Source organism: Caloenas nicobarica, chromosome 16 (assembly GCF_036013445.1).
Source record: "Caloenas nicobarica isolate bCalNic1 chromosome 16, bCalNic1.hap1, whole genome shotgun sequence".
NCBI lineage: Eukaryota > Metazoa > Chordata > Aves > Columbiformes > Columbidae > Caloenas > Caloenas nicobarica.
The window spans coordinates 7,542,968-7,564,442 of NC_088260.1; the positions used below are offsets into that span (position 1 = coordinate 7,542,968).

At 37.3% G+C, this 21,475-nt stretch overlaps 1 protein-coding gene across 6 annotated transcripts in view; it reads right to left on the reverse strand.

Moving 5' to 3' along the window:
- Positions 1–4,622: 4,622 nt before the first annotated feature.
- TANGO2 (transport and golgi organization 2 homolog) overlaps positions 4,623–21,475 on the reverse strand; it is a 33,158-nt gene continuing 16,305 nt past the window's right edge. For 5 of the 6 annotated variants that reach the window (XM_065646696.1, XM_065646697.1, XM_065646695.1 and 2 more), the window contains 7 exons: positions 20,143–20,231; positions 18,112–18,231; positions 17,608–17,722; positions 11,561–11,631; positions 9,454–9,607; positions 8,987–9,091; positions 4,623–7,201 (listed from right to left, as the gene is read on the reverse strand). In XM_065646696.1, the coding sequence (XP_065502768.1) occupies positions 7,081–7,201; positions 8,987–9,091; positions 9,454–9,607; positions 11,561–11,631; positions 17,608–17,722; positions 18,112–18,231; positions 20,143–20,231 (775 nt within the window). In that variant the 3' untranslated portion in view covers positions 4,623–7,080. The remainder of the gene's footprint in view (positions 7,202–8,986; positions 9,092–9,453; positions 9,608–11,560; positions 11,632–17,607; positions 17,723–18,111; positions 18,232–20,142; positions 20,232–21,475) is intronic. The other variant, XM_065646701.1, reaches the window with a different exon arrangement.

Below are 21,475 nucleotides of genomic sequence, written 5' to 3' on the forward strand. Positions count from 1 at the left end.
ATAATTAGAGGAAACATCTTACACAATTTATGTGAAGTTACTTCTAAATCATCAGACCAAATATTACTATAATACATCAGTGGTTTAATAACCTACAGTATAACACCATTTAACTATTATTTTGTTTGTTTCCATATACAATTTCAGGCCATAAGGATATTTTTCTAATATTTCACTCACATCCTTGAGGTCCCTATAGTGTTACAAAAGATAACAGCAATATTTTAATAATATTTTAAAATAATACTTTTGAAGACCTCTGTTAGGCCTTTCATCTTGCTGTTTGACTGGACCGACATATCTAATGATCCAGTGGTAATTTATAGGGACATGATGTCATAGTACTGTATCAACACAACGATAAGGTTACTGAAATTGGTTTCAATCTTTGCAAGCTGCCCTCAAAAAATGAAAGCAGTTTCTAATTTTTCATTCCTCATAACAGGCTTCTGCACTCAAGCCATTATTTTAGAGTGGTTTTTAAATTATGACTGCTTTTATTAATTTAAAAATGAACCAGTTCAGAATGCATATTTAATAAATATCCATGGTTTGCAAAACAGCCATTCACATCACGCTTCAACCTTCAAAGCTGAGAGAAAAAATCTCATGATTGAGTACAGAATTTGAGTTGATGCTGGCATTTGCTGTAAACTAGCTGTTCCCTCATAAATTGCGAACATCGTGACAGAAGATTGTCCCTTTCAAAGGGTATATGAAAATGCAAGTATCATGACTCATTTGCATTCAGTTTATGTGACAGTATAATCGAAGTATTGCACATCATAGAAAATAGGTTAAATTTTTGTGTGTACACAAAACAGCAATGTCCAGGGATCAGAAGAGGCACAAACAGAGATTTTTTTGTGTCAAGTTGGAAGAATTAAAATGCCTGCAGTGCTTTGAGAGTGAAAAAAAAAATAACCAGTATATTAGTTTCTCCATTGTGCATCTGTTTTCAGAGAATCTTAATACTACGACTTAAAGCAATGATGCAACAGCAGATTCTTTGAGACACTGACACTACAGGGAAATATACTTCTAACATAAACAAAAGAATAGCAATCCAGCAGCCAAACAATGGTTTCATTAAAACAATGTTAAAATCATAGTTGAATTTTTAACCCAGAAGGCCTAATAGGACCTCTGGAGAACTAAAGCTGGTCTGCTACCTGACAAAATGCATATTCACCTGAAAATTTTGATCGCTTAGAATTCTGACAAAAGACTTGTCAAACATGCACAAAAACCTTATCTTCCATTCAGATTTTGAATTAGAAGTATGCTGGTCTACCTGCACAGCGCGATCATGAACTATCGTTATGATCAGCAGACCTAATGACACAAGATTTTCATATGCAAGATACAGGAAGGCTGGACAGAAACAACCGCTGTCAACACAAAATGCAGAAAATAAGCCTATTAAGAAAGCCAGCTATGAGTTTGCTAATAAAGTTAACAGGCTGCATTAATCAGATTGAAAATTAGGTGGAGCCAGTGTCTTTTTCATATTCTTAGTTCTAACATCAGTGACTGCAGCACATACTGTGTGGTTTCTAGAGAGAAATTTACTGGTAGTAACAACTCCTCCCTGTTATAGCCCACAAATAATGTGTTCCAGGTTTTCTTCCCACCTAAATTACTCTATCATTATATTAATATGTTTTATATATGGAACGTTCTTTGATAAATGCAGTTGGGCACAACACTGGAGATCTGAACTCCTGCCTGCTATATACTTTGAGTGACCTTGCCAAATCACTCAAACAATCAAATCCACTACCACTTTGGTGCAAAATTTACAAGGTAGATGCAGCTGCAGTTTAAATATGGGACATGTGCAATGGCAGGGCTCTTTCCCTCTCATCTGTCCTGGAATACGCATACTGTTCCACACAATTCTAACTGCAGGAGGAGGGCACTTAGCTCCACATTCAATAACCTACCTTTGACCAATTTGGTTTAACTTTTTTTTTTTTTTAAAGATATACTAAATTTTTATGAACAAAAATGCTCATTTTTAAGTAACCAGGTGACCACGTTAGCAACTCGACTGCACAAGTCACTCATAAGCAACATTCTCTGCAATTGCCAGTTGGACCTGGGTTGGTGCCATCATACAGTTACCAAGGCTGCCCTTGCTTGTTCTGGATACATAGAACAAACTTGTTCCTAGGGCTGAAAAATCCTCTTTTTCTTAAATGCGCACAATTTACCTATGGGAATATTAGAGAAAAAATTAAACAACATCCCTGGGAGACAGAATCACAGTCTTCACACTTTGCTTTCTGTAGGCCCTTTCATCTAAATGGTTCAGAGCACTTTTCTAGAACAGGTAATATCTGCTATTTGTAAAATTAAGCATAAAAGAAAATAAAATTCTCTGATCCAGCCTTGTGGCTGCTTTCACCTCATGCATCTCTACCATTTGCTACTGTTTGGTTGTTAAACTAACCCTGCAAGTCAACCCCAGTTACTTTTCAAGAGCTGCAGTAGCGTTCCATTGACAACTACTGCTTTAGACATTCTGGCTTCTCCTAAACTCCTCCAGCCAGTGGCTTCTGTCAAGTGGCAATTTTTCTCATGAGTCATATACATCATGATGTTTTAAATTCAAACTTGTGATAACAAATCATACTTTTTTGTTCCATGGGACTGCTGTGAGCTACAGCTAAGAAACTGTTACTCCGGTTCCTTCACATACATAATGCTGGTGGCGTGCAGAAATGGATCAGGAGCATAATCTTTGGCTGCCAAAAATTCCAGGTATAGTTGCACTTACTTGAGCAAAGCCATAAATGTCAGTACCTTTGTTTTCCCCAACAGAGGCAAAATAAGTTATGCTTCTGAAAGCACAACTGTGCTGGTATGGCTGGTTTTTATGTAACTGCCATTCTGGGATTGCTTTGCCAGTCTAAACACATGCATATTATACCAAGAGAGTACTCAGACTTGACTGGCACAATATATTGCTAAAGAAAATAGAAAAATTTGCAACTGCAATACTGCAAGGATACGGACACCACACATCTATCACACACTACATCTGTAAGTAAATCTGCTTGTGTTGGTCTGCTTCAGGCAGCAAAACAATTGGTGCTGAGTCCTTAATCTCCATGCTATGCGCGTTTCAGACAGTTTTGCTTCAGGCTAAACCTATTACCTGCTGGAGTACACTCAGCGCATTCCTGAAGCACATCTACCAGTTCCGTTCCATCTGAAAACAGCATAGTCCCTGTCACAGGGTTGCCCTGAACTGTGAGCCAAAGCACAGTAAATAGGGACTATCAGAAAGATTACGTAAGGGCGCTGCTAATCAAACTAAGGTACTAATGGAGACCCATCTGTAATTGAAAGGACAGTTAATTCCTCTCTAAATGCCAGCCATTCAAGTGACATATGACAAACATAGGGATAAAAGCATTTGACTCAGGCCTTGGCTCTGTGGTTATTTCCAGTAGCTATTCACAGCAGAGCCAGTACAGGGAGAGAAAACATGAGCCCTTTCATTCACCTTTTGCTTGGAAGAGTACATTCTCTTAACAAGAGGCAAAAGCCTCGGTTATTGAATACTAATTATAATGTTGTAGCACAAAAAGAGACACTATTGGCTCCACATATTCTCCAGTTTATTACTTAATCTATCTTAATGAATGTCTGAAAAGTGATGTGGTTTCTTCCACAGAACAGAAGCAATCGATGCGTTTACACAAGGCGATGAGTCCCTGAGCAAGGCTGGCTCAATGCCGCTGAGGGCCGGGCTGTCAGAGGAGGGATCTATCACGGACATTTGGATGCAACCACTTAATTTCAAGATCAGTAATCCAGACCAAATTTATCTTGTTGCACAAACAAGAATTGGCAGTGACCACTTTAGAGGCTCATCAGTTAATATAAAGCATTTCTTTTTGCAGATTTTGGGAATTCCCCTATATTTCATTAGGGTTGCCACCGTAACAATGACAATACCAGTTGCTTGTCTTCTCAGAGAGTTGATTGCTGTGACACTTGGTCTGGGAACATTCCAGTCAATACGTTCTGTTTATTAACCTGAAAAACAATGCAGAATGCCCCAAACCTGGATTATTAACTTTAAAGACATATTTTCCAATTTCTTACCTGAATAAGACAAGTATAACCATGCAACAGCGCAGAATTAATGAAACCAACACACAATACAACAAAAAACAGACAAAACCCCCAGCAAACTACAGCACCCTTCAAAAAGAATTGACTACCTGAAATGGATTTAACTTCGAGCTCTTTCACTTCTAATTCTTATGAAAGACTTTACTTCATCTTATCACACACATTTACTGACAAATTAGTATGTGCAAAAATGCCCAATGCTGACAAAGACTGGTCACCAGATTGACCTTTTTCTGAATCTAGTTTTAAACACACATGTAAACAACCATTATGAAACAATCTTAAGCAAAAAAAAAGAATTGAGTTTTCACAGATATTTTAAAATTTCTTCCGCTACCATTTTAGTAGAAAAAAGACAGGAAATAAAAATATCTTACAAATTTATGACTTTGAAATGATGTTAAATATAAGCAAACTTAGAAAAATGCCACGCAATAGTTTCCTATATACACTTTTTTCCTTTATGTCCTTTAAAACTGATATTTAAAATCCCCTTTTATTCTTAAAAATACTTCTACAAAAATAAAATACTTTTTGTTGTCTTTATCTAGTTTATTTTTTCCAGTGTATTCATTGCAACTATAATTTGCCCAGAGTAAATTATGCCCTTCATGAATACTTGATCGTTTCTATGGAGAAGCAACATTTGCTGGTATCTGCACTGCAGTCCTGATCCTGTTTCCACTGAAGCTACTGACAAAACACTCATAAGCTTCAAAAGAAGTTTAAAAAGCTCACTTTAACTAATCTGACATAAATAACAACAACAGAGGTGTTGGTTCTTTACTGTTTGATTGCAAGAAAAAGAAAATCCCAGATTTAAGATTTTGATTCAAGCAAAGCAAAATACATTATCACCTGTTTTTATATCTATGCTCTCACTTGCTTTTCTTTTGCCTATACATAAAAAATAAGTTCTCATTATTACAGGGCTACTATAAAAAGTAAGGTTTATAAATGCTTTTAGCATGGAACAGCATGCAAGCATTTTGCTTGTCATATAGGTAATGTCTTCAAAGAGACTATCTTGTTCAAATACACTGGCAATTTTTTCCTTAACATACAAAAAGGGCCGATACGCAAACTCTCAGTAAGAGCACGCCATCAAAACAGAGCTTTGTTTTAAAATACGCACTTGCCAAATTCAAATTTAAGACAGCTATGGGTATTTCTCTACATCTAAAATAACATTCAAACAAATATATGGTTTAAATAACCATACAAAATAAAGGGCTAACCACTTCCAACAGCTCAGAAAGAGTCTGGAAGGCTCAGAGTTTCAAATCATGTACAACTCGACAAGACCGTATTGATCGTCTTGCAATTAAGGTGGTCAAAAGTCATTCACAGAGCACTGAATCAACCACCTGTGACTAGTCATGCAAGCGGTCCTTGTATCTAGAAGCTATTTAAATATGCAAATACTAAGGAAATAATTGACTAAATGGTGCTTTAGACAACTATCCTCAAAATTAGAAACCTGGGAATGGCCTTTCACAGTATTTCACCTCAATGGCAAGTTCAACTTTCTGCTGCCTCCATTACAAACACACACACACACACGTGAAGATGCTTGAACATACCAGCTTGAGGTACAGAATAGTGGCACATATTTGTGAAGAGACTCAAATCTTGCTACTTTGCAATAACTATTAATAATCAGAGGCTTATAAAAAGAATACACTCAGCATATATAGAGAAAAAAATAGCAGCGATCCATTACTAACTTGATATTCAGCATTCAAAATAAGTCAGAACACCAATAGCAGCAAAATAACTTAGGGTATTAAAATATCTTGATTTTAGCTAGAATCTTCTATCACCTACACTGGCACTGAATAATTGAAAAAGCATGCATTTAAATAGCTTTTTAATTCACAGATGTTGGAACATAAGAAGTGCATCTTAAAATCCAACTTTTTCAGCAGTATAAGACTGCAATAATGTCACCTTACAACAAATAGCTATTTTTACTTAAAATTTATGAGCAGTCACTCCAGGCTTTAACACATTATACCAATAAAGAAATGAAGCCAAAATTGCACATGTACAAACCAGCTGATATAAGTAAGCTTCATATTCTGCTTCTGTTTGCAAACAGATACTTATTCCTTACCTGGCAGCTGGGGAAGAAAATAAGAAAAACAATATTGCCAGTTAGACTATCAGGAAAGAAGATGTCACAATACACATAATTATCTTACGGTCAAAGATAAGCAAGTCTGCTCCCACAATTTTTTTCAGTAAAACTGAACAGAGCCTGAACTAAACTTCCTACCTACTCTCAAATGAAGTTTTAGAACATATTGCTGTACTATCTATAGGAAAACAAATGTAAAGCATCCCCCCTGCTCTGCCGTCCCCAGGCAGAACATCGCACCACGGCACTGCTGAAAAGTTTAAATGTTACTAAAGCACTTAATGCTACAAAGACAACATACATTCACTTAATGCACATTGGCATCAGTTATACAATCTTAAAAGTGTATGTTAAATGGAAAGCAAAGTTTGGTAAAACCTTCCGATAGAACAATAAAACCAGCAAATTTTTCCCCTCCTCAGAACTGAAAACATATTTAAGAGTCTACTTAAAACATCTAAAAAACCCAAACAGCAAAAACACCCCAACACAGCAAACAAACCACCTCCAAAAAAGCAATTGCTTTGTCTTAGGCAAAGATGGCCTTGCCCTGGAGGCAGGGTGATATTTAAAAGTTCCTTTGTGAACAGTTGCTACTTAATTTAAAACCAGTTTCCTCTTTTGGTTTTATCCAAAGGACTTGTAAGCATGATAGGGTATGCTACCTGTTTATTTAAACTTTTGCTTTCCTTGCTATTTTTAGCTTGTGGAGGCTGACACAAAACATTTACAAGAGCTTTATGGCTTGTTCTCTCACTGCTTTTATTACAAACCATTCACATGGAAAGCTGTTAAGTGTACAGTTTGAATTCATAGGTGCTTGTTTTCCACTGGTTGAGATCCACATCGATCATGTTGCGCTCGGTGAAAGTCACCCATCCTTCCGAGTCAACCAGAATGACTGTGTTAGTCCTGAAACAACACAAGGGTACAAACTGTCCATTATATACATTTGCAGGGCCTCATCTCTAAAGGTTTTAGCTCTTCTTTTTCTTGACCACACCATCACCACACGAGCAGGGCACAAATCATCCCGGCAAGTTCAAACAGGCATTTTCATCCCTCCTGTCACCCCCCTGCTCTGATTCCCTGTTGCACTTGCAGCAGCTGACACACAAGAGGTTAAACTTTTTTTAGTGCCAAGTGTTCCATTCAGAAGTAACATAAAAAACAAGTTTCTCTTCATAGCCTACATGTACCCTGATGGGTTATTCACATCAATACTAGTCTTTCGTTCTTTCAAATTTTTTGTCCATTAAGAATTAAACGTTATTAATTATTATCATAGGACAGTGATATACAATCAGAGAAGAACTTTTGTCTCTCTAGGAACCTTTCAAAGGGGAAATTTGTTTCAATGCAAGGGAGATTGTGTTCACGCGTCTACGCCACTTTGTCAGGTGCAAGCTGGTGTTTCTCCAGGGACACTGCAGCACCCTGCCCGAGAGAGACTGACAGGAGCAGGAGTTTTCCACCATCCTGATGTGGTGGCCTTCCACAAGTCATTCCACAGTTCTTCACTCATTAAAAAAGTGCTTCATTTCCTCAGAAGAATATCCTGAGGCCTAATTAACAATCTCTATTCACTAAGCAATGTTGCTAAGGGAACAATAAGTGTGAGTATACAATTATAGTAGCAGGGAAGTCTTGAAATACAGTGTTAATTCACCACTAAGGGGTTGGTATTTCTACTGAGTTATCCCTGTTTCCTTTGAAACAGCCAGACTGCAACCTGTGAAGCAAAGGGAGGAAAATGCTTCTTCACTACTTTGCCTTCATTATCCCATATTTAAAATGTTTTTGGAATACATTTTACAGAGATACTCAGTTTTTGCAGTGGTTTCTTTCTCAGAATACCAACTTAAAATAATTGCAGAAACGAGTGCTCTCTGCTTATCAATTTATATCTCTACAGTGGAAATGCTGCAGCTGACACTGCCAGACACCAATCTGACAAAATAATTTCTGGTCTTTTAGAGTAGGAATTCCCTACCAGCAGCAACAGCGTTCAGCTATAATTTTGTCTCATTGAGGATTAAATGCAAGATGCATTTGCATTATTCTGTTCTTCTTGCAGCTTTGGTAGAACAGACTGAGCAGAAAGTGATAATCTCTCAGTAAAAACAGCAACATCAGTTAGGCAAAATGTGGAAATACACGTTCTTTTGAATAAGAGTAATAGGTTTTTAATGTGTGAAAACGGCAGCTACATATTACAACGACACGCCTAAAGAAACCTCTAACTTAGTTAACTATGCAAATGGAACTATTCTTGCTCTTGGAAGATAAATGTGTTCTGCAGTTGCTCAGATGTAGAAGATAATTATGGGGTTTTTTTTCTGCTAAAAAACATTATTTCAAAGCTTTTAACGTTTTGACAAGATCAAAATTAGAGGTGGTCAGATCTGCTACAACACTGGGGAACCAGGAGAACTGCATTATCTTGTCTTGGACAAACTGAAGCTGTGTCACACTCCCCACTCAAGACGAATCACAATGTGTACTTAAAATGCTCATCAGTAGCAAATCTAAGACACCAGAATACTGAGCAAGGAAATACTTTACTAAATTATACTTGATTAGTATTTGAACACGTTTAAAGCAGTCACTATAGAGTTAAAACTTACCGCAGCATAATTTTGATTTGAAATATGTTTTGATCCAGTACCCAACTATTTCTGACTATGAATTTTTTACCTTGTTCCATAACCTGGGCAACGAACACATACAGCTGCATACTTGTTCAGTACAGGACGTATATAATCCTTCCCTTGCTCTTCAATCGCAGGGTCTGGTAATTGACTGAAAGAAGTAGTAAAGTAATTTAAAAAATTAATTTAATCGTTTATGGCAAGCAATTTACACATCCCTTGTCTTGCACACATCACCCTTACTAGGAGGAGAGAAATCTTTAAAAGAAAAGGGCACAGAGAAATCACTGTACAGACTATGAGTACTAAGACCACAATAATAACGTTTACTGGGTCTGCTGCTTAAAAATCTATAAAAGTCAGTCTCTGCAGAAAGAACACTACTTTTGCCCTTCATTAACCAGCTTTAGGCAATTAATATAAGGTAAAAATTTCTTCACAATTGTTTCCATATGCAATTTTTTAAACCAGTCATATCACTTTTTGAGTAAACTCTGGCAATCATGTTCTTACGGCTCTTGATTATTCATCACTGTAAGAAGCTCCTGCACCAAGTCTTCTTTGGTAAGGTCTTGACTTCTCCTGATCACTTCTGTGAAAAGCTGCTTCCCATATTGAAGTTTCTTCCATGGTGTATCCAACAAAGAGTTACTCAGTCCATATATTCCTAGACATAAAAAAACACCAATCAACTTTTTAAGCTCTGGAGCAAATAAAATTAACTGTGTCCTGTGCAAAAACACAACACGCTTCATAGTTATCCCACACAATCTGAGGGACAAAATAAAAACCTGCTATCAGCAAATTCATCATTAATCTCTCATGATAATTTGCTTATTCATCCTATTGCCGGCTTTCATTTTACTTCCAAAATAAGTGAGGTATGTAGTTACGTATCAAAGATGTGTATCATGTGATAAAATAAATACAACATCCCTTCAAATAGTAAGAGTCTCTTAGGTGTATAGTTCATAATAAAATAACCTAACCATTTCTCAGCAGCTCTTCTGGACAACTATTTCTGATTGTTTTGTTAGAGGGGGAAAAACTCACAAAGCCATTACACAACCACAACTCCTTCCCCCCCTACCCCAATACCCACATAATTGCTTTAAGTTTACTAAAATTAGCTAAATTCAAGATTTTTTTCAGCACTGTTCACACCACATTGTACACCATAGTGTGAAATCAAGTGAGATGTCAAAGCTTTTTTTTTTTTCCTCCGGAACACAACACTAATAGAAACATTAGGGTATTACATAACCTAAGCACAAAATATCTCAGAATCCTGGTATTATTGAGTTTATTTCTGTAAAGCAACTTTAATCCTTCAACCTTTACATGTCATAAAATTAATGAAATCCATAATAAGTAGGTTATGTGATAACTTTAAGATTTAAAAGCAATAACAATCAAATGTCTACAGACCAGTCCCTGTGGACCATTTCTACCTGCACAATACCTACATACTTACTAAATAATGTTGGGTGAGGGATAAATTAAATTGGAAAGGGTATTCTGGTGATTTGCAGTTGGCATTAGTGATTTCACAAGTTTTAATACAATTTAAGTGATTCCTGAGCCAATCTTTATTTGCAGGTATGCTATAAACCACACACCCCATTCCTAAACAGGAGACTACAGCAGGCATGTGTCTTACATGAGGCTGTGCTTAAGCATCTCTGCTAATACTCAGTACGTTGTTTCACAGGTTCACTTTAATCCATATTTGCAGCAGTTACTTTTAAGATCTGGTTTGCTAAATTATGAAAAAGGTACAACAGAATTATCATTTTTGCAGTCCAGTCTTTTCTAGTTTAGCTATATTAATTTATTTTTGCATCTGATTTCGCTCTTGAAAAAACACTGCAAAGCAAAAATTGATGATAAGAAGCACCTTTCTCTTTAGAGGTACCCTATATTTCTCACCACAATCCTAATGAATAAGCACAAAGATTACCAAACCTCAGCTCTCCCTGAAGGCAGCCATGTACGTAGAAGAGGAATTAGTTCTTGAAGCACAGAGACAAGAACTACCTTTGCTACAGTCTGCAGATACTTCAAATTTGTGATTCAGTTTCTTATTACAAGCAGCTCGATTTTTAAAAAAATGTTTGTATTAAAACCTTTTTTGTGTTTCTAGCTGTACAAAATCTAACAGCTTTTTTCCAAGAATGTATGCTGTAATTGCTGCAGTAACTATTTGCTTACTGGCACCAACATTTTGACCATTAACCTAAGCAGGGAAAATAAGCCACTGCCATTAACTTATCAAGCAGCTACACTGCTTGGAGCCTTCTGTGAATGCTTGTCCATTTAAATTGGCTTTTTGGTGATGAATTCTGGAGTACTGTTCTAAGTAGCTGGCTAGAATTTAAATATTTCAAATGACTCCACCTGATAAGACAGATAAGAGTTTGGAGGGGTTTTTTTGATTGGTTGGTTTGGTGGTGGTGGTGGTTTGTTTCTGTTGGTTTTTTTTGTCGTTGTTGTTAAAGAATGCAAAAGAAAAGTTAGTGAAGACAATGCTTAAATAGCTAAATTACTAGAGCAATACAGCTACATGCTGACTCCTGTAAAACAGAGAGTAATATTCAGACTTTTCTGAAAAAAAACATACCAGGATTTAGGAAAACAGGTTCTGGTTCTCCTCTGTTTCCATAGTAGCAAATTACATCTCCTTTGGTGGTACTGAAAAATATAAATAAGAATTTCTCCTTGAGAAACCATCAGCTTCTATATTTGATTATGCTCTAATTTCATGCAATCTTCAAACACAGCAAGATGTTTTTCCCACTGTTACCACTATGATACCACAGCCCAGAGATAATTCATGAATTCTGTTACTCTTCTCCTCTCAAAATACCGTATTAGCTGTACCACCGTCAAATAGCACCATTATTAAACATAACTGTAGTAAAATTCAGTAAAAACCCGGAACTGCTGCATGGAAAGTAGCCAGGCTTAATGATCAAAGTCTGGTTTTGAATAAGACCCCTTCCTACATGCTTGGTTCTGATGGGTACATTTAGAGCTGGCACACAATTAGTACTTATACTAGAAAGAATCCTTTGGCAGCTAAAAAAGAAGAGCATTGAGCTGAGCTGTCACTGATAGACCAGGCTGACTTCTGGGCCCGTTCACACACTAGGACAAAAATCATATAAGAGTACTCTGGCACATCGCATTTCCATGAACAGGGGCATACGAAAAGCAATACCTGAGAGAAGTATTTTAGGACAACTCAAGTTGCTCAAATGATGTGTTTTGCAGAGCAAACTGGTTTTGTGGTATCTCAAAAGCAAGAAATACTTTGAAAGATATAATCCATAAATAAAATCCTGCTGGAATTAATACAATGCAGTCAATGACTAAGCACAGAACAAATAAACCAACATTAAAAAACACGAAAAAAAAGTTGGCTGCTAATGGCCTACTTAAACATTAACACTTGGGTCATAAAAAAATTAAAACTGCAGTAGCAATTATAAACACACTACAAGCATTTTATGCATTAAGCAAATAAAGCAAAATCATTAAGGTCATTATAGGGGCTTTTTTGTGTAAGTGCTGGTGTCTGAACTGAAAAGTATTTTATCAGTGCATTAAATACTCTCTTTTCAAATTGTTGAGCCTGTATCTGCTGTGGAAGGTCTACGAAGAGAAAAGATCAGAACAATTGTTATCACCTGAGGTCTCAAAAGACAGAGTTTTAGATGGAAAGGGAGACAAATGGCCCAAGCAAGCCCTTGAACACGGCTGTATGGCAAGTCCTGCCATCAATGAGACCACGTGCTGCACAAGTAGGCACTACTGACTTCCTTTAGCAATGGCTTTTTATGTGAAATAATATTATCATCTAGCATCTGTTCCGAGATTCTTGTGACTGAGAAATTCAGTAACAAGATCCCCTGGAGTTTAACAAAAAGACAGGGAATACATACAAACTGCAGGGTCACTAATTCAGGACATCTGTATCTTATTGTTTCTACATTCCACATGCCCCCAGATGTGTGTTTTCCATTACACTTACCTCCACTGCAACACTGCTGCTGTCAAAAGAGGACTGAAGCCTTTCCAAGAGGCTTCTGAAACAAGGATACTTCCAAAAATCTAGTTCAGTGTGCCAGTCAGCTGCTCTTTCTTTTATCATTTGGCTCTGCCTATTTGCTTCCTACTGTTTACAGATACTCAGTACTGAACACAAAGGCAGAAGCCAAGATGAAAAAAAAAAAAATTAAAAAATCACTGAGAGCTTGATCTCAGCAATAGCCTCAAAATCCTGGCTTGGACTCGGATTCTCTTCCCTCCCAGCTTTACACGTACAGACACCAATTTCACTGGAGAAGTAATAAAGGCATAATTATAGTGATGACAATAGGACCCAGTAGACACGTTTTTTTTTAAATCGCAGCCATAGCTGACAGCAGAAAGGGGAAAAAACTAAAACTACGTAAAAATTATGCTCTTAGATACATCATTCTGTCAAAAAACGTAAGCAATAATAAATATTCTAGGAAATAGACCAGGCAGCATAAATCTCAGTAGTAATAGATGTTTCACAGCAACATGAAAGCCAGGCAGAGTTTGCTAGAATTATTTCCTAATGCTGATGAAATGTCAGCAATGCCCTCCTGCTCTCCTGCCCTGCTTCAACTTCAAGTTGGCTTTAAGTCTTGTTCAACAAAATTATAAACAGAAAGGAGAAGAAAAAAGTAATGAGGCAATAAAGCTCCACGGGGTGTGGTTATCACCAAGTGATCACTCCTCTGGGCACTGAGCTCTCATCTTCTAACAGGGTATTTGACAAACAAGGACATTAGATTGTTTTATTAATCATGCGTGCATGTGCTATTTGTGCGAGGAGAAAAGATGAAACTGGCAGCCTGAAATGGTGAACAGTAGTTTCAACCAAGTAGTATGGTTCACAGATTAATTTTATTTTCTTCGATGTTCATGAGCTTATCTGAAAACTTTTGTTCTGAAGCTAAAAAATACCTGCCAAAAAACCAAACTAACAAAAAAACCACCCCACACACCAAACCACCAACTACAAAGCCCAAACATTTTTGTACATATATCACTCACCATCAAATAAAACAGTGAAAAGAATACTGCCAGATACTCACAGCATACAAAATCTGTTTTAAAGGACTAGTCTGATTTTGTTGGCAGTGTCTAAACATTTATTTGGTGTTACCCTAAGTTTTTGAGCCAGGCAGAAGCTGACACCAAAAGAAAGGGATAAAAAGGTTTTGCAGAAGCTTTTTTCCTTCTCTTGACATTGGACTGTCCATCTCATTAGACTTGCAAATGCCTGAGGATCTATGCAGAAATATTTCTAAGGGGGTCATAGAGAACACGGTAGAGAAGCACCTGGACACCTCATTTTCATGAGGAGGTCACAAGGAGCCAGACAGATGTACTCAGCAGAAGGTGCTATTGGGGCAGACAGTGCATGAGAAGAAATGTCAGTGAGCTCACCGAGCAATCACCACAACTCACCAGCTATATTCTTTCCACACCAGCAGTCCGACCCGATCTTACTTTTCACTGGAAAAAGCTCCTAAGTCTTATCTCAGGAGAGCAATCAAGTCCCTCTCACGTAGCCTCGTCTTGATAACCCTACTGAACAAGATCGTCTGTGTTTCTAAAACTTGGTCACACTGTTCAGGTGTTTTAATCTTACGAGGCCCTGCACTATCGACAGTTGAGTTAACTCTTCTCCCAAACACTTTTTCTTCAGTTTGCCCTTCTTATCTCAATGACATTACTACATAACTGACTGTAGATTTACACATTAAAAACCAAATATATACAGTCTATATATATCTGTATATAAGTTATATACACTTTACAAATATATAATATGAAATTTATGTTTTATAGCTATCCCCCCCCATTCCAACCCCATTGTTTTGGGGATCTGCAGTTTCAACTGGAACTCAGTCCTATCCATCATCACATCAAGGATAAAACCTGTTATTAACTAAACTTCACTCTCCACTCAGAACATGAAGAATACATCCTAGTGCATAACCACTATTTTCAGTACATTACCAAATTAGTTGATGCAGGTGATGGTATAATTCACTACATTTCCCCTGGAGGGACTGAAAAGTGCCTGTCACAGGGGAGAGCAGAAAAGCTCACATGAAAGGCCTTTTTCTGCAGCTGAGTTGTTCTGTAAGAAACAATTCACCTATTCCTCATGGAGAAAACGATTCACTCCTATTACACAGGGATCTTATTGCACATAAACAATATGTGCTCTGACTGACAACCTGTCAGAGACTCTAAACTTGCTGGGTGAGTGACAAGAAGCTGCCGCTTTGGTTTGTCCTTCAGGGCAGTCTGTATTGCACACTTTGTGGTATGGGACACAAGTGAGATGCTGCAACAACAGCCCCAACACAAGTTGGACATAAACACAGGTTTCCCCAAGACAGAAATGCTGTCTCAATCATCAACAAAAGAAGCTCACTTTGCTTTTGGTATTACCACAAAGGGAGAAATAAGAAAACTTACTCTGAATCTTAAGCAGACATTTTCTCAGAGACCCGTCCAGCTTCCGAGAACCTCGTTCGTCTCTAATCAGACCTACGATAGTCAGAACTGCAGGAGTAGCAACATGGCCTCCTTAGAAGCTAATTTTGCAGCCACACAAGACTCCAAACAGACACTGTTTGCTATATGCTATACATTCAACATAAAGGTACATTTAGCATAATGGGATAAGTTTTCATGACTCTCATGCTCAGCAGGTAGAGCAAGATGATAAACTGAAGGGGTTAGAAAGCTAAAAGTACTTTTTCCAACACAGTATTCTTATCAAAAAAAAGAAATGAATAGTTTAAAGTGACATAATGAGATGCCACAGAGCAAACAGATTACACTAAAAGTGTCAAAACCCATGTGTGTTTAAAATAAGAGTCACACAAAGCTGTGGAAATAAACAAGATTTTACAACCTGTATGGTTTACAACTCTCCTTCTCACATCATTGCACCTGTATCATCCAGCATACTGTCATCATCTTAATACAGAGAGGACATGAAAATTTCTTTTCCTGAAACATGTACCTGAAAACTGAGACACTGTAAATCTCTCTCTAAATGTGATGCCTACAGTCAGCAATATCATGTGCTCAGACACACTCCCCCAACAGTGCTTCATTTCCACTTCCAATTTGAGTTTCCTCTCCATTTCACATCACTCTAACAGAGCAAATCACTTCATTACACAACAGAAGAACATGTAAAGAATAGTCTTCAGTCTTTTCTTTGAACAGTAACACGGCCCAACAAAATAGCATCAACTGCAATAACATTTGCTATTTACATAGAAAAGTAGCTTCCATTTATATACTACATTTCTCTCAGGAGTACTTCTAATTTCCTAAGATGACAAGTTTACATATCTTATAGAAACTGCTCTGCATCATTAACTTGCCAAGAATTTCATTTCATCAGAGTATCCAAGGCTAAGGACGTGTCAAAACGGAGAAGTTAATCAACACGTACAGCTTTCCGAGTGGTACTTGGCAAGGAATTACAACCTGCATCACCACAGAGACACTATTCCATTGAGCATACAATTCCCTATCAGCCCAGCATGGAGGAATAAACAAACAAACAGAACACATGAATGATTGCCTTAACAAATAATGTAAATCAAATCTACTTTAATATCATTATACTAGCAGCCATTATGACTATTCTATTTACCTAAATTAGAAAAAAGAAACTCAAGCATACTTACTGCTTGCTAGCTCACACCTTGAGTGTCATGTTTGCTTTAAAACCTAGTAAGACTATTCCTCCTGTTATCTTTTCAGTTACACATAGCCTCCCAGTTTATGAAAGCTGGCCAGGCAGCAACATGCACCAGCGAGCACAAAAACTCAAATCCTCTGACCATGCTAAAAATTAATTTAAGCAACAGAATAATTTTGGGAAGTCTGTGGTGGGATAATGAACTTTGTAAAGTTTAGAGTAAAAATAAGAGAAAAGCAGCAAACCCTGTAATTGCCTAATTTGTTTCTGGATTAAACTTTTGGAAACATAACCTATATACTTACATACCTTATACCTTATATGCTTATAACCTATGCTTTCTAAGCAGGCACACCAAACCAGAAATACACTTCTGGTATCTTCAGAGGTGGGACATGTCTGCCTTCCTGTATTCATCCTTTTAGACCTCAGTCACCTGATAGTGCAGGGCCCAACAGGATTAATGCTTCTGCAGAAAGTGTGCCAAAGCGGTGCCGTGCTCTTGGTCATGGATACCTGCTTATAGTCCTCAAGTACATATCTAACTGACGACTGACACGTAGCCTGGAGGTGACTTAGTCCTGGATTCCCCTTCTTCTAAATCAAGCATAATGCAAATAAAAATCAGCATTTATACTTGTGTGCACACACATGCACAGTGGGAAGGACTGTGCCAACCACACAGACTATAATCAATTAGCCAAGGTCCTTTCTTCAGCTACAGAAACTTGAAGAAGGTATTTGTTATGTGCTGATTTTTTTTGGTTTCAGCAAAAATTAATGATACAGTCACTCTGACAGGAAGTTACACTTCTGTTCTAAGAAGCATGTGTACATCACTGCCATTATCTCTCTCCCCTTGACATTTGAACTGTGATATTCTGTAGACTTACTTCAGGTCAGCTGCTAATAAATTAAATCCATTGTAAAGATGTGCTTCTACTGAAACTTTCTTCAAGTAAGAGTAGCTGTCCAGATCTGTAGTCAAGAAGTTTGTTACAAGAGCACCTGAGAAAGAGAAGTACATAAAGCAACTCAGATGTGTGAACTCACTACTCTGACAGGCTTGCAAAAAATCCAGCAAGGCAAAAGTAAAACAAGGTGTAGTGCCAAGAGCCTGAAGTTACATTCTGAACAGAAATGCAGTACCAACTGTCTTCTCTTGACAGTAAGTCCAATTAACAGAACAACTAGACAAGCATTGAGCTTGTCATTATCCAAGTCCAGTTCCCCACACAGGTACTCAAACTCATCCAATTTTGTTCACAGTACATAGCCATTTTATTTATCTATAAAGTGGTGTTAAAAAAAATTAATACTGTAATCATCACTATATTACTGGGGCACCAGGGCTTGTTTGTTCACTTTCTCCTTTTTCTATTTCTACTCCCTCATACCTCTTCCTTTTGCATTTTTATCAACGTTTGGCTGCATATAGTTTGTCAGGGCTGCCATCTTGCCTTTCTTACTGATTCCCAGCCACGTTCCACCTTCTTTTCCTTCCTCCATATCCAGACCTAATGGAATAAGTAAGAGTTAGGCTATTACATTCATTTTAAAAAATCCCAAGCTTAAATCAGAATTTCTTAATGCATATCCCATGTCTTGCAGTAGGTGGAAGCCTGCCGTTCTGGACAAGCGATGTAAGCCCACTTCAATTACCTGCCCTCTGATTCTGCACTATATTTTCCAAGCTACTGCAGTAGAAGATGAGACATAATGAGAAAATTAAGTGTAAAAGCAAAATTATAAGCTTTGTCTATTGCTAAATTCATATAAAATTTTAAGTAGCCTCAGAATGCTTGTTAGCTCAAAAGTAAAAAATATTAAAATGTCATTTTCAAGTTTAAATTCACAAGTAAAAAGAAAACATTAGAGTAAGCTAGGTAACTGATACAAATCTTGGAGTCTGGTAACAGTAATCTGCACTGAGGAGGGGGACCCCAAAAGTGAAGCCTACAACGAAACCTCTTGGAAGAGTACAAGTTAAAATAAAAAAACCACAAACCCAAAACACTACCTATTTGTAATGAGCTCATGTTAACCAGCAAGCGCTTAATGGAAAAACAAAAACTAGTTCAATACAACAGGTATACTGTTAGAAACCTTTTGATTCTGAATCATCATGTCATTAACTTTCATTAGAAGATCAAAAGAACAGGTTTTAGATCGTTATTCAGAAACTCCTTCCTTTCTTCAGCATCCAAAACTTCAGCACAGAGTTTAGCCATATCACATCCTTACACAATACTCTTACTACTATTCTCTGCCTTAACTAAAAGGCACACCAAAGAAAAACATACAGCTTTGTTGACCAATGCCCACTGATTAACACATACAGCAAGTTTGGAAAAAAGGAATTGCTAAGTGCAAAATATTTTCTTATTTTTAAGTCACACAAAGAAAAATTTGATTTATTTTGGTTCAAATTGCTGCTTTCATTTGAGATAACATTCTTAACTCAAAGACATACATTAATGGGATCTCCACAGATACACCCCCATGCAGAAAATATACCAGTTTTTAATGCCAAATATGGATAGATCTGACAAGGGTATAAGATAAAAATCATGGCCCTTCAGTTTCCAGGTTTTTTTTGTTTGTTTTAAACTGTCGCACAGCAGAGGAAGCAGCATCCAGAATGTCTGGCACAAAACAGAAACATCAGCCAGAACGTCAGAAGCAAGAGAGTTGCAGCGCAGTGGGAATAACGTATTCTCACAGGCCTCCCTGCCAATGGCAGGAACACGCAGCAGCAAAAAGGATTTGCAAAGTCAAAACCTTGCATCTAAACAATGCTTTGACTTCCAGAGTTTAACTTCTGTTTCTGAGAAAATGCAGAAGTATTGATTATATTTTAAAATGACAGATAGATTCCCTACAAAGGAGAACCAGACAGCTGAGTGACTGTACTATCAGGTTAGCAAAATGTAGAGACAAAAGCTAATAACTGATAGATCAATAACTAAAATTATTCCATAGTCTATGGATTATTAGCTGATAAGAAATGATAAAGTTTTCACTGTCTTGAGGCTTGGTTTAATGACTTCAAGTCACTATTACAGACAATTAGCCCATGGAATAGCTAATTCCACCTATTTTAAGAAGTATTTCAGTGTATTTGACAAAGCCAAAGTAATAATTTGTCATGGAGAAATTCATCTGATGTATTTCCATTGCACTGCTTGGACTAAAGTCAGCTAAAGAACATAAAACTGGGAAAAAAACCACAAGATATTAAAACACAAAGAAGATAATCATAGCACAACTCATCTTTCAAACTTAAGATGTTTTTTTCCCCAGAAGTATATGGAAGAAGCACATTTCTTATTAGAAATGCACCACCACCACCCCAATAACAAAAGATTCAGGCCATAATTCCCTTATAAATGGTATGAAACCAACTCAAAGCAACAAGACATACACACCACTAAGGATCTCATGGCTGCTGTCCCAAAATTCTGCTGGTTTGGATGGTCTGTGGTAAAATTCATCTCTATTAGCTGCTAGAATAAGCCTGTAGAACATAAGAAGACAAAGATACTACTATTTACAAATAGGAACATCACAGTATGGGCAGGAACAGAGTCCAATTCTTGCCACAGCATTAGCTCATTTTAAGTATGAAATTGTTCTTTATCCTCCCATCTCAACTTTAGCACTCTGTGTAAAGGCTGAATGACATCTGACAGCAGCTTTCTCGTTGTCTTGAGATATTCAGCAAGTCTATCTTGTCTGAATAAAGAGGCAACTATCAGAGAATAATGCTAGAGATTGAATTAAGATTGCATAAGTAATCTTAAGATTCCTCAGCATGTGAAGTTACAGCTAAATTAAAAAAAAATAAAGCTAACCCACAGATTTATAGGTAACTTATAAAAAAAAATCTGAAGCATAAGTGTGTTTTTAGTGGATCATTACTTAAGATCTCGTAGTCACAGTATTTTTTAATCCATCTTCGACACCTAAAGCTCTGCTTACGTGGTTCAGAGTCAGCTGCTTTTGTCTTTTAAGTACCCAGAACAGCGACAAATTTGTCGCAAAGGTCCAGCCCCATTGAAATTTATTTGAAGAAACAACAGCATGCAAGGACACAGAAAAGTAAAGGGAAAAGACAGAGAGGTTTGTAACAATTGAGGTATTTTGGTGGGGCTTTTCCCCTTTGTTTTTTGTTGTTTCGTGGGGGTTCTTTTGCGTATGTAGCTGCTTCCATAATCTGAGTTCTACCAGAGCAGCAGGACAAAATAGTTGAATCCTTAGTGAGAGTCAGCCCTTGCAGCAGAGAAACTACAAGCAGCTCTACAGGCTACTCAGTCAGGAGGTAGAAGTTATGAAAAATAACATGCAATTGAAAAATGCTGCTGGATGAAATCCAGCATTTATATTTAAAATAAACACATCGCTCTACAAGACCAAGTGCTGTCCTGACAAAAAGTGTGCTGCCACTCTTCATGTGCCATCTAAACCTTGATAGTTTTAGAAAACAAACAGATATTAAACACCACCAGACATCATTACGCAACAGCGGCAAGGATTCTGCCAGAGCTGCCTGGTTCCCTCTGCTCTGTACTTTGATAATTATCACAAATGGCACCTGCAGGTTTGAAGACCAAGTTTAACATGATATTTAAGAAGCAGTGGACATATAAGATATTAATAGGACAGATCTTCCTTTAAAGTTCCAGGTTTGGTAGGAGAGCAGCCCAGTCAAATTCAGCAATAACACCAGTTCAAGCCAGTCAGGCTGTGAATGTAAAGCAG